At 37.7% G+C, this 14,686-nt stretch overlaps 1 protein-coding gene across 1 annotated transcript in view; it reads right to left on the bottom strand.

The window, feature by feature from the left end:
• Positions 1-14,686, bottom strand: part of LOC149224281 (putative rhamnogalacturonate lyase B) — a 480,785-nt gene that overhangs the window by 387,153 nt on the left and 78,946 nt on the right. Inside the window, exon 6 of the mRNA XM_089386062.1 lies at positions 11,826-11,996. Coding sequence (XP_089242188.1) covers positions 11,826-11,996 — 171 coding nt within the window. The remainder of the gene's footprint in view (positions 1-11,825; positions 11,997-14,686) is intronic.

Genomic DNA, 14,686 nt, shown 5'->3' with positions numbered 1-14,686 from the left:
AATCATCACAAGTAAAGGGTCTCACTAAAGATCAAGGATAAGTGTCTCTTCTAAAGCAAGTACAACAAGGACTATCAACAATTGTAAGAAGAACGAAATGCTGAAAGAAGGAGGACGAAGTGCCGAGGAAAAAAGTGCATGAAGGAGGAAGGACTTGACTTGTGCTTGGAGGATATTCTTGTCAAGGGTCTAGGGTTTGGCATTAATCAATAGAAGCTTCAATAAGGGAAATTTACAAAAGGGTTTTCCTCTCTAAGAGAAAGACTTTTTGCCCTGATAGTGAGCCAACATCTTGAGTTCTTGTTTCTTGTGTTTTGTAGCAGTTTTGAAGTAAACACTTACACTAATAATAAGAGAAGAAGATAAAGCTAACAAAGATAAATTGTAAAAGTGCTTCACAAATTGTTATCAAATCTAGAAGAATCCTACTATACATAATTTCCCTTGATTCTTCAACATGGTTTCAGAGCTAAGGTGACACATCAAGGAAAGGGCATCTCAAGGACACTCATAAGGTGACTCATCTAAGAATGAAATCTCAAGAACATCTACAAGCTTGAAGCATCAAGACAAGAAGTCTCAATCACATCAAGGACAAGAAGGTCTATTATCTACTATTCATCAAGGAAGACTACAAAACAAGAAGAAAAGCCTTATATAAAGGCACCTACAAGAAGAGCAAATCAAAGAGGGACCTACATCAAGCAAGTCCATTTGGAGAAAGCAACTTGAAGAACATCAAGATCGAAGGAAGGCAAGCCATCAGAAGAAAGCAAGTCCACTACATCTCAAACTCTATTAAGTAAGTATATGTCCCCTTTTGAATATACATCAATGTCTTTTTGCAAGGAAAGCAACAAATTGGTTGGGACCAATAACTTCCTTGCAAGAAAAAGAGGACTGATTTACTTCTCAAAGAGGATGAACTTCTACGGTTCTGCCTCACATCAAAGGGAATATCACTATCCCCGCTAAGGAACAAACTCAAGCCTTAGCCAAGTACAATAAGGATGAGACAATAGCTCAAAGGATTCTAATAGAATCTATCAAGGACTCTCTCATTCCTTATATCTCTAAATTTGAAACATCAAAACAAATCTATGACAAGCTAATAGAGCTATTCCCAGTAAGCATGACTGGAGAAGTGATATCTCTACGAAATGAATTGTACAAGATGAAGATATCAAACGAAGGAATAGCTCCCAACTTCATGAAGATCTCTGAGATGAGGGATCAACTTCAAGAGTTGGGAGAAGTCATGTCTGACAGAAAAATGACAACTGTAGTACTCAATGCTCTACTTGAGGATTGGGGAAACTTCATATCAAGCATATATGCCAAGAAGGAAGCTACCCCACTAAGTGAACTATGGTCTCTATGCAAGATAGAGGAAACTAGACTCAAAGCAAAAGATGATGTGGGATCAAAGGAGCAAGCATTTGCTACCATGACCAAGAGAAAGGGAAAATTTGGAAAATTTAGTCCAAGAAGATCAAGCAATAGAGAAATGTCCAAAGTCCAATGCTTTGGATACCAAGAATATGGACACTTCAAAAGGGATTGTCCTAAACTTAAAAAGGACAACAACAACAAGAGAAAAAGGGAAGAAGCTCATGTAACTCAAGAAGTGAAAGAAGAAGACAAGAAGCAGAAAAAGGAAGATCCTCCAGATCTCTACTATGACTAAGCCAACCTCTTTACTTAAAGTCTTCTTTCAAAGTTTTTGAGTAGTATAGGAGCATATAGAAATAGAATAGATTGCATGGTTAAAGATATCTTCTAGAATATAGGAGCATGGTGTAGATATAGCTCAAAATATTCATATAGAAGGAGCATACCTATTGTAGGACCTCATCCACAATGAAAGAATAATTGATCATGATTAAAATTCTTAGAAGGCCTCCATCATCAAAGCAAGAAACATTTGCAAAATAAGAGTCTTCAAGATCCTCTAATAGAATCTTCAAAAGAAGGTTCATACATAAGGGTAGATGTCTCGTTGGGAGTCCCATTTATGGGATTCAAGAAAGGATGATGTGCAGGCAAGAGAAGATGAAGCAAGAAAGGCTACACCAATCAAGGAGAACTATCAAATGAAGCCGAGATGATTAAAGCGAATCAAGATGAGGCACGTATGCATCAAAGTTTTAAGTCATGTCATCATATACATTGGGTCATGGGAAAAGTTCTAGAAGCATGATCAAGAATAAAAGGATCTCTTTCACCAATGATATGCTCAAAGGCATGTACTACAATGCAATAAAGGTTGACATGAAGAAGTGCTCTCATAAGGAGTATAAGGTGGTTGACTAATCAATCTAAGAAGCAAATGAAGAAAGAGATCAAGCATGTGAAGAACACCGTGGTCAAAAAGAATCACTATCTGACAACATTCATTAACATTTCCTAAAAGAAGGCATGACAACTCTGACAAAGGAAGAAAAAGATCAAAGGACTCTTGACACCTATGAAGGCCTTGGAGATAGTAAGGTGCAGATAACTGATTCAACTCTACAAAGATGTCATGATGAAGAAGCTATCCAGCAAAAGCACCATTTGATGTTGAAACAATATAGGATGAAGTCATGAAGGGCTACTGAATCAAAGTATGGGAACAAGCAAGTACAACTAAGCATCCCTGTGATAAGTATTCTGAAGCATAGACAAGATGACAAAGGAGTAGCCAGATGACAAACGGACCTGATATATATTAAGAAGGCCACTTTCCACGAAGGGAGAAATGACATGAAAAATCAGGAAGGAAAGTGATCGATGGTCGGTGTCGTACCAAGAAGAAGTTCAAACAAAGACTTCATGACATCGAAGGAAAGAAAGAGATCAAGCAGTTGAAGGACCCACAAAGAAGAAGTTTTTGATGAATGGACAAGTCCCTCGCTAAGAGGGAGTTCTAACAAGTTCCTCAATTAAGAGGAAGAGATAGACACAACATTCTTGTCTTCACTTGGGAAGAAAGAATGGGAGGATTGGGTAATCATCTGGCATCTGATGCTCTTTGAGGATGTGTAGGGCATCCAAGACAAGAGTAGGCAAGAGGACCGATATTCTTTGAGGGTTGGGAACCCAAGACAAGAATAGTCCTAGAAGGTCATACTCAGTGAACACCCGGGTGGGTATGTACCTTGAGAGACAATGACTAAGGTGTCTATAAGTCATTGGTCTCGCCAACATTGTGCTCTGATCTTATGAGAGATAGAGTTGTTAGTCAAGGCCTTGCTATGAACAATGTTGGTTACTATGATGCTATAACAGATGGATTGCCAATCCGGTTTCTCTTATGTGAATTCTTCAAGATTGAAAAATAGCCAAACACCTTGTAATGATTTATGAATACCTCCCTAGTTAAGAGGGAGTGTTGAAGAAAGTGTAACTAGGTTCAGTCTTCATAAATGTACTTTTGATATTTGTATTTATTCAAGAAAAGAAATATTATTTTTGTTATATTTATCAATGAGTTTCTTGCTCATTGAAATAGGTCTAGCACATGTCAAAGTGCTATAGGTGAGTCAAAGAGTCAAAAGAAAATGTTGAAGACCCTTAAGGGCATGTTACACCATGTACATATTTGTATAAGAGTCAAAGAATATCCCTCCAAGCAAAGACAAGTCCTCTCCATGCAACGACATCATCAAAGGAGCAAAAATGATGAAGGAAACTCAAGTCGGCCTACAATCATCATGTCGGCCTAAAGGAGGGACAGTCCTCTATATATAGAGGTTGTCCACTCCCTCAAACAACAAGCAATCCACCTCTGAAATCAGCGAGCAAGGAAGACTGAGAAAAGGGTGAAAAAGGACGAGTATAAGGAGCCTCTAGTGCAGCGAAGAAGGAGAAGTCATCACCGAAGGTTGGAGGACTGTTTCTAGGGTAAAACACAGTCACACGTGTGAGAAAAGGAGGCATCTCTGCGGTCATAACAGCAGCAACGTAACAGTCTCATACTTCTCATTGTTTGGGCTGAAAATTGGGCTGAAAATTACGCCTATAAGGCCTCCCACTAGGGCGAAGAAGAGACTCTCAATTGAAGAAGAAAGGAACCAAATACTCAAGGAAACCTCCAACGCGTGCGAGAATTTAGGGTTGCAAGACAGTCATATCAAGTTTGCAACTACACCTTGAAGAAGGAGCTCGGTTGATCAAGAGGAAGGAAGGAATCATCACAAGTAAAGGGTCTCACTAAAGATCAAGGGTAAGTGTCTCTTCTAGAGCAAGTGCAACAAGGACTATCAACAGTTGTAGGAAGAACGAAATGCCAAAAGAAGGTGGACGAAGTGTCGAGGAATGAAGTACAGGGAGGAGAAAGGACTTAACTTGTGCTTGGAGGATATTCATGTCCAAGGATCTAAGGTTTGGTATTGATCAATAGAAGATCCAATAAGAGAAATTTACGAAAGGGTTTTCCTCTCTAAGAGAGAGAAGTTTTGCCCTCACAGAAAGCCAACATCTTGTGTTCTTGTTTCTTGTGTTTTGATAGCAGTTTGATGAAGTAAACACTCACACTAATAGTAAGAGAAGAAGATCAAGCTAACAAAGATAAATTGTAAAAGTGCTTCACAAATTGTTATCAAATCTAAAAGAATCCTACTATACATAATTTCCCTTGATTCTTCAAAACGTTGCCTCTGCATGGTCCTGCGTCAGCCTTTTCTGGCTCTATGCTGCCTCTCCCATATCTCTCTCTGCCTCCTCTGCTGAGTATTCTCCAACCAGGAAAGATTTCCCTTCAAATACTACGCCTGGCCCTCACTGCAAAAGATCACTATCAAAAATCTCTGTGGTAGCTGCTCTGCTTCAGAAAATCAAACTTCTGATCTCCCCTTTGTCTGTTCTCCAAGTGCCCCTCAGGCCTCTTCTTATATCTTTCTGTTGGACAACCAATGGCCTAGATTAAGTTCTAATCAATAGCTTAGATCATTTTGTCTTGATCCTTGTCTTCTTCTAGAGGTTACACCCACAGTTAGATGAATACCCTTTAATTATTTTAATTTCCTAAGTTTAGGCTTAGGCACCCATTAAAAATAATATTATTTTAATAAAATTGTCTCCAGGTAGAATTTTCCAAAACAGTTTCTGGGTATTGGAGAATGCATGTGTCTAAGCCTCCCTACAAATATTGAGACTTAGAACACATCCAATGCTACCAAAAATCAACACATCTCGGGGTCAGGGAGTTACTGTGGAGAGTGAGAAATTTTTCTCTCAATATTTTTCCTCTGCTTTGCTGTCCAAATTCTTATACTTGAATTACGGCGGAAGAATTAATAAAGAAACCCTCATCTACAGCATTGGTTTTCCCACATTGGGTTTTTCTAGGGACAATTGTCCAAATATAATTGTGTCAATATCTTTATGTGCGCTAGAATTTCTTTAATTTTTCAGCATTTATTTTTTCTCCCGCAATATTTGTTTTATGAAGGCTGCAGTGTATATGTTTCAATATTTGTCGTAGGAAACTACAAATATTTTGTTTAATTAATTTAACAAATAGAAGAAATATTATCAGTTGCTGTAGTAGGATTCTGGGTTTCGTAATTTTCACAGATAATGTCTGACAAAGAGATGACTACCATAGTGCTCAATGCACTACTAGAAGAATGGGGCAACTTCACATCAAGTATCTATGGGAAGAAGGAAGCTACTCCATTCAATGATCTATGGTCACTATGCAAAATTGAAGAAACCAGGTTGAAGGCAAAATCTGATGTAGGATCAAATGAACAAACTCAAGCATATGCTGCTATGACAAAAAGAAAAGGGAAGTTTGGGAAATTTGGTCCTCATAAAAGAAAGAAGAATATGGCAAAGGTTCAATGCTACAGATGTCAAGAATATGGGCACTACAAGAGAGATTGTCCTAAACTCAAGAAGGACAACATCAAAAGAGGAAGAGAAGAAGCCAATATCAGTAAAGAAGTGGACGAAGTTGAAAAGAAGAAATCCAAGGAGGAAGTAAAAGATCTCTACTATGATTGAAATAGTCTTCCTCACCTAGTTCTTTTCAAGTTTTCTATTGTATGGGTACCATGATTGGAATCACTAAGAAGCATGATAGGATGAATCATGGCATCATAGAAGCATACGATTGATAGCAAGAGCTCATAGAGAAGCATGAAGAACAGCTGAAATAGAAGTCTATGGCAGTCACCCATAGAAGGATGTAGCTCTTAGTAACCTCATTAGAAGCATAAGTAGTACTTATGGGAAGAAGAAAAGTCATCTAGTATAAAGTTCATCATACATCATTCAAGAGGAGCATTTGCTGGAAAAGGATGATCAAGATCCTCCGTTGGAATCTTCATTGGAAGATTCACCTATTGGAAGAAGCAAGTGTCTCGCCGAGAATTCCACCTTGTATGGATTCATGGAATGATGGTATGATGTCATAAGAAGTGAAGCGGGTTAAGGAAATTGAAGTTCTTTCAATCAAGTAAGTTGTTGAAGGAAGTCTAGATGACCTAAAGGAAGAAACTGAGGTATGTATGCTTGTATTTAATAAAATAGAGTCATGGCATCTAGTTGCAGGTAGCAAGATAAGTGCTCTACCTCATGAGCATAATCAAAAGAAAGGATCTGCTCCTTTGGAAGGATGCATGAAGGCATGGTTCACACATTGACTAGATGAAATCAACATAATATGTCCTCATATGAAATATGAGGTGATTGAAGGAACTATGATTGGAATTTCTTGGAAGAAATGTGTAAGGGAGAAATCATGGAAAAATGCAACTATGGAGAAGGAAATCAACATCCAAGGACTAAAATATTTGGCTATTTTATCTCCATGGGAAAGATATGAGGATCCTGATAAAGTCTAAAAAAGAAAGAGACCCTTGACATTGTATATTTTTTTGGAGATGTGTCAATATATATGCAGGATGTTGATGCAAACAAGGAGATGTCATGATGAAAGACCATCACAAAGGTAATTTTGGTTTAATATTCATTTTCTATTTCTGAACAATATCTGGATGGGCTAATGCAGGGCTACCAAGGAAAGAGTTGTAGATGTCATCTACAACTAATATTCATGTGATAGGATGAAAGATCCTGAAGGAATCATGACATGAAGAAGGTAGCAAGGCATGAAGGAAGGCCAGATATGGACTAATGGATCACTTTCCAATGAAAAGAAGGATGACATGACTAACATAATTCCTAAATGAAAGTGATGGATGGTTTGTGCCCTACAAGAAGTACCAAAAAGATGTAGGCTCCATATCAAAGAAGAAACTCATGACATCGAAGGAAGAATTTCTACAAGCAGTTGTTTGTCCCATGATCTCCACCTAAAGAGCTGCTAGAAGCAAAACCGAGTCAAGAGGGAGCTTGGGTGCATTCCTTTTATAGGAATGTGTACATTGCTTCATTGGAATGAGTATATCCTCCCTAATTAAGAGGGAGAGATAGACACATCATTCTTGTCTTCACTTGGGAAGATAGAATGGAGGATTGGGTAAGCATCTCACATCCGATACTCTTTTTGAATGTGATAGGGCATCCAAAACAAGAGTAGTTGTAGAGGACCAATATTCTTTGAGGACTGGGAATCCAAGATAAGAATAGTCATGGTGGAAAATACTCTGAGAGAACCCAGGTGGGGTATGTTTCGAGAGAGACAATGATGAGGGTGTCTATATATCATTGGTCTCGCCAACATTGTGCTCTGATCTTGTGGAGAGATAGAGCGGTTAGTCAAAGCCTTGCTATGAGACAATGATAGATGGTATGATGTTATACAGATGGGTTACCAATCCGACTCTTCTTATGAGAATTCTTCAGATTGAGAATGTCCAAGTACCTTGTATGAATTATGAATACCTCCCTAGTTAAGAGGGAGTGTTGAAATATGTAACTAGGTTCGGTCTTCATAATGACATATGTAAAGTTGATTTTATGTATTCAATGAAAAGAGAAAAATAAATCTATTATTATTGTGCTTGAGGCATGGGTTTCATGCTCGATGGAAATTTATTTTAGGTCAAGCTCCCATTGAGAGCTTCTAAGATTTGTCATAGAGTCAATAAAGTCAAAAGAGTCATTTTCACGTATGAATAACCTTTCTTAGGCATGCTACATATTGTAAGAAAATTATTTGAGTCAAATTAGAGTCAAAATACCCTCTAAGGCCATGTCAAACATGCAAGCATCAAGTCGGCCTCATGAAGCAACAAGACGGCCTAAGGACATGTCAAGTCAGCCTAATAAGAGGCTCAAGAAAGCCTATATATAAGGCACTCGGCTTCATTTGGAGACACTTCACTCTCACACACAAGTTTGATGATAAGGACAAGAAGAAGTGCGAAAAAGAAGAAGAAAAAGAAAGGAGGAAAAGTCGAGCTATTTTGGATTTGTTTTTGGGCTACTTCTCTCCACATGTGCAAAGGAATTAGGGCACATAATGCCGCAGTGAAACCAAGTTGCAGAAGTGAAGTTAGAAGAGTTGTTTTGGAAGCCGAGTTCTCTAAGAGAGAAAATCTACCCAAGCAAAGAAGAGAAGTTGCAGTTTCTAGGCAAGTCAAAGTTGCAGTCGAAGTTGTAGTTTCTAGGGTAGTTGAAGTTGCAATTTCTGGACAAGTCGAAGTTTAGTCTTTGGGCAAGTCAAGGTTGCAGTTGCAGTTGCAGAGTAGGTCGAAGTTGCTGAAAGGAGAAGCTATTTAAAGAGGACGCATTGACTTGGTCTTGGAGGGGTTCTTGGTCAAGGCTCTAGGTCTTGGAATTTGTCAGTTGAAGATTCTATACGAAGAAGAATTCTGGTGGTTTTTCCTCTCAAGTTGGAGAGGTTTTGGCCCTCGCTGATCTTCTACATCTTGTTTACTTTGTCTCATTGTTCTTTATGGTTTGGTAGTTGTTTGATGAAGAAAACACTAATAAGAAACACGCGAAGAAGAATCTAATTAAGAAAAGTAAAAATACATCACAAACAGTTATCATAATAAGAGAAATCACCTACACTTGCTGCCCCTACATTTCTCAACACCAGCGACTGTAACCCAAAATCCTAAAATCAGATGCGAGCCTCAGACCCTGTAATTTCGGACCCTTGCGAACTTCTTTGGTCGTCCCAGCCTCAGACCTGTGCGAACCAATCAATGAGGAAGAGAAGAAAAAGATATTTGGTGATGTCCAAATGAGATTGAGGTCACTTGTATTTATAGGCTTCCAAGGGTGACCAATTTACCATTAGGGCCGGCCTATCCAAATGTGCATATGTGGATTTTTCTTCATAAGTACACTTTTCCTTGTCCAAATTTGATGATCTTTAGGTCAATTTTGGTCCTCTTGAAAAGAAGAATTCAATGCAATCATCATCTCCATCAAATGAGCTATCCAAAGTGAAATCTGACCCTAGTTGCATAATTTAACAATAACTGACAATGCAACAGTGTGTAGAAGAGTAGGCCTAATTATTGAAGGCAAATATCAGTGCATCTTTTGGACCCCTTGTGTTGTACATTCATTAAACCTCATGTTGAGCAAGATGGGGAAGCAAATTGAGTGGATTTGAGTTATTTTTGAAGAGGCAAAAGAAATTCAAGCCTTCATCATAAACCACCACATGTCTCGAAGCATTTACAGGGAATTTGAGAAGTTGGAGCTCCTTAGGGTACCTAAACTTTAAAGTTTATTTCATAAATTGTAATTTCTATGACTCAAAATTCAAATATGTAAATTGGATTCTCAAATGTTATGATTCATGAATCATAATAGTTATTCAATCAAATTATGATTTTTAATTGATTGAAACATTGGCAATTTGACACTTGCAGGTTGCCGAGACTCGTTTTGCTTCTCACATCACAGTCTTAACAAGGCTTATGCAAGTGAAAGAAGCATTGCAATCAATGGTATGCAGTTCCCTTTGGAATCAATGGAGGCAATTCCAATTTGAAAGAGCACAAGCAGTGAAAAGGTTGGTTGTTGATGATGAATGGTGGGATAGGGTGAAGTACCTCTTGGCAGTTACTAAGCCAATTGTGGATTTGTTCCGCTTGTTTGACACAAATATGCCTAATTTGGGAGAAGTGTATGAGGACATTGATTCCATGATAGAGAAGATAAGGGTGGTTATAAAGGCCAAAGAGAAGGACCCAAATGTCCACCCCATTGCACAATTTGGCCTATGCAATGAATCCAGAATATTATGTAGTAGAGTTGCCAAGTGATCCAAAAAGAACCGCACCAAACAAACACCCAAAAGTCTCACAAAGATTTAAAAAGCTTTTAGAAAGTTTTTTGTAGATCTTGAAATTGGGATTCGAATTCGTTCAAAGTTTGTTCATTTTGTGGGATCAGAGGGTTGAGGTGTTGATATTGATTGTATGTGGGACAAGACCAGATTAAGTCTAGACTCCAATTGATTCGTGGAACTACTATGGTGGGGAGCTTCCACATATCCAAAAATTGGCCATCAGGATCTTGTCACAGGTTGCTAGTTCCTCTTCAACAAAAAAGAACTGGAGTACATATGGCATCATCCATTCAGTGAAGCAAAACAAATTGGGTTCCAAGAAGGCTGAGGAACTAGTGTATGTTCATTCGAACCTTTGCCTTCTGTCACACAAGAGAGACGAATACAAATTTGGGCCCACCAAACTATGAGATGTGGAACCAGAGTTGCCTGACTTGCATATGACATTGAATGTCAGGTCTTATATGATTTTGTTTGATGAGGAGGCACCAGTATTTGGATCTTCAAGTGGACATGGCAGCAATGCTCCCACTCCTGAATAGGATGTGATTCTTAGTGACATGAATGAAGACATATTTGATGATATGTAAATGTAATTTATGATGGTGTTTTAAACTTTTGAACAATGAATATTGAATACCATAATATGCCATATGAATTATGAATAATGATAGTAGACTGCCAGTCATAGTTCATTTTGTACTTTGTACTATGTAGTAAACATTATTAATTTTGATGATGTTGTAACTTGTCATGTTGGTAATTGAAATTTGAAACAGAAACTTGATGATATGTTGAATCATGAATGTTATAATAATCATTAATGATGATGACAATGTTTATGCTGAATTGATGATGATGATAGATGATAAATGATTATGTATTTTTAGATATAGAATCTAGATTCTAAAAAATGAATGTTAATATGAAATTTTTATATTTTACATGTGTGTGTGTGGTTTCCTTGCCGTATCGTTTCTAGATTTTTTGAAAATTTGTCGTATCCATTCCAAACCATGCATCCGTATCCGTTTCAGTGCAACTTAGCTGGTCACCCTATGTTCATTTCTCATTATAACATAATGTCATAATGGTGTAGGCATTGAGGGAATATAAGTACACTTCATCACAGGATTCGCTCAATCTACACAAATTCACACGGGTCTTTCTCGGAAGATGGATTGGTTTGATAATTGACTTAAGCCTATTTCCTCCTGATTATTCAACTCCTAGTTGCCTTAATGTCGTACCAAAACTCAGAGTAGTCTTGAGGCAATCCAGCCATTTTAATTTATCATGGCATGAACTTCTCAGTGCTCGCTACTGCATTATCTAACAAAATAGATGAAACAAATTTCAAATTTTAAAATTGGAAAAATAAGAATTATATCGATGATTAACCTATATAGTTTCCACAAAATATCAGTAATAAATAGGTAAAGTCATATATCACCACTACAGTTTCAATGGTACAAATAAAAAATGATGTCATATAGAGTTATGAAATATAATTATATCAACAGCATGCAAAGTGAAATCCAGAATAAAACAGTGATGGAAACCATAAAATTGCATCCATAGACAAAAATCAAAAATGAATTCATTGTTGGATGCTTACTGCAAGCGATGTTGGCCCAACATGAGATGTCAAGTTTTGTTTTATTGGACCTCCATTACGAAATTCATCGCTAGGAGTGATGACCCAGAACCCAACCATGGGATCAAAGCTGATCCATCCATGGACTCTGTTCTCCCTATTGTCACATGAGTACTGGTACTTATCATCTACCTGCATATAAAATATTATTAAAAGAAATTTTCAGGTCTCAGCATCTAAAAAAGCCACTTTAATGTTACCAAGTTACATCCTAGCTTCTGTCCTCCATTAGGAACAAGAGAAAAGAACACATGGAACAAGAGATTATAGCAACATTAAAAAACAACATAAGACTGATCTCCATAGATTCATTCTTTCTTTATATTTTATCAGTATAGCCTCCACAGATAGCCTATCCATTTCATGGAAAAACAGGAATCGCAAATCTGGATGCTCAATTCTCTAAGAATGCATAAAAGTGTAATCAAAATCTTATTTGGAGCAAACTAGAATTACTGAGCAAGAAAATGACTTGCTGAAACTATAGATAGATATACATAATAACACCAACACCATCATCAAACTACACTAGTTTCAATACGAGACTAAGGAATCACATCAATAATGAGTATATAACAAATCCAAGATATAGAGAGTGATATTCTGTGAAAAACAGAGATTAGTCATAGATAGATTCACGACATGAAGAGAAAAAAATACAATAAATACAAAGGAAGTTGTAAAAGAAGAAGAATGTTTCAGAAGCTCAACAAACTCAAACACAAAGAGATTGGAGATGGAGTAGTGGGAAACCCTTCTACATATATGTGGAAAAGGATATTTATGACCTTCTAAGACACACCTCCAATGTTACCTCATGCTTGAACAATGGGTGGGAAGTTGGGGATTCTGAAGCACATTGGTTTAGGAGGTGTCAGTCCATTTGGAAACCAGGGTTCTTTCAAGCACAAAGTGTGGTGAGGGCTTATGCTTCACCAAGGCTTGACTGTCAAGATCAGAATTGGTGTTACAAATGTTGCATGCATGATGTGTCTAATGTCCCCAAGGAATTAATTGGCCCAAGGGACGAAATAGCCTATCAATCTCCATAGGCTATAGTCCTCAATAAAGGGGAAAACCCCAAAATACCCCAGGTTGGGGATGTAGAAATGTAACTAGGTTTGATCTTCATAATGACATGTGAAATTGTGATTTTATGTAATTGATGAAAAGAAGAAAAAAAAATTATCATTGTAGTGCTTGTCTCATGGGTTTCATGAGCAAGGAATTTTATTTTAGTAGTGGCTCCCATTGTGAGCGTTTAGGATTTGAAAGTCAATTTGAGTCTATGTCATGTATGAAGGACCCTTCTTGGGCATATTACACCTATGTATGAGTCAATAGAAATTTCAAGTAGCCCTCCAAGACGAGCACTAAGCATCCCTCTTCAAGTCACCTTCAAATGGAATTAATTAACTCCTTCAAAGAGTCATGTCGGCTCACCCTATTCATGTTGGCTTATTATAGAGGCAAACCACTATAAATAGGGCTGTCGGAATTTCATTTAGACACAAGGATTTTTCAGTGATCAAGTCTGAAATGCGAGGTACAGAAAACCAATTCGAAGGTGATCAAGAAAGAGCCTAAGGATCAGCAAAGGGAGAAGTCTTAGGTCTTTTTTTTTGGGTATTGTAGTTGTCACTTGTGCAAAGAAAGAAGTAACCATTTGCTACAGCAAGTCCGAGCTTCAGAGGCAACCAGATTAAAGTCATAAGGAAGGTCGAGTTGCCAAAGAAGTATCCTCCACCTCAAGCGAAGGAGATTAAGGACTGTCATCTACACATGCAAGGGTTCTGATTTAGGGCCGAAATGTTGCAGGCCTGAAACAGAGGAAAGAAAGCCTAGATCTGAAAGGAAGTTGAAGCAGAAGGAAGGAGCAGGCAGTTGACCATCGTTGATTCAATAGGGAAAGATAGGAAGCTTGGTATGTTGGTCTAGGAGAGGTCTAATAGGTCAAGGGTCTTGGTCTTGGTATTCGTCAATTGGAATCTCTATAAGAAGAAGAATTTGTTCGGATTTTCATCTCAAATAGTGAGAGATTTTGGCCCTGGATGATAACCTATATTCTGTGTCTCTTGTCTATTTATGGTTTATGCATTGGTAGTTGTTTGATGAAGAAGAACACTAATAACTTAAGTAAAAGAAGTTATGAATCTAAAGAAGTAAAAAGCACTCACAGGCAGTTACTAAAAGAAGAGAAAACACATAATAACTATGCCCTAGATTTCTCAACATCGTATTAGAGCTAAGGTGACTAAGTTAAGGAAGGGCATCTTATCAAGGGACACTCAAGGATCAAATCTCAAGGAAGGCACCAAAGACAAGATCATCTTGAAGTCAAAGGAAGCATCATAACCCAAGATCAAAGAAGTCTACAAAGAAGTATTGGGATCATCATCAAGAAGGAGAAGGCCAAAACCCTACATGTTTTGAAGTATATTCATCAAAAGGAAGCTAGAGGCGTTGTCATCAAGACTCTAAGGCGATCTCTCTCAAACAAGATCCCTACCATTGAAGAGATCATCATCATCAAAAGATCCAAGGGATCTCCCTCTCTGTGGGATCAAGGATCATTATTGAAGAAAAACTATCTTCATCAACAAAAAAAAACTTTTCTATCCTCTATATCATCATCAACATCAAGGAAGCAGCAAGAAGAATGAGCATTCTATCAAGTTAGTATATCTATCAAAATGTCTCTTTGCAAGGAAAGCAATAAATTGGTTAGGTCTTCAAACTATCTTGCATGGAAAAAAGGACTGATCTGAATCTTATTGAAAATGAGGTTATGGAACATGTCAAAGGTTCTATCACTAAACAAA

This window comes from Pinus tabuliformis, chromosome Q (genome assembly GCF_031772625.1).
Source record: "Pinus tabuliformis cultivar Carrire ecotype Pingquan chromosome Q, CPIR1, whole genome shotgun sequence".
NCBI lineage: Eukaryota > Viridiplantae > Streptophyta > Pinopsida > Pinales > Pinaceae > Pinus > Pinus tabuliformis.
Note: the sequence above shows the minus strand (reverse complement) of the source record. Positions and strands in the feature narration are given on the sequence as shown.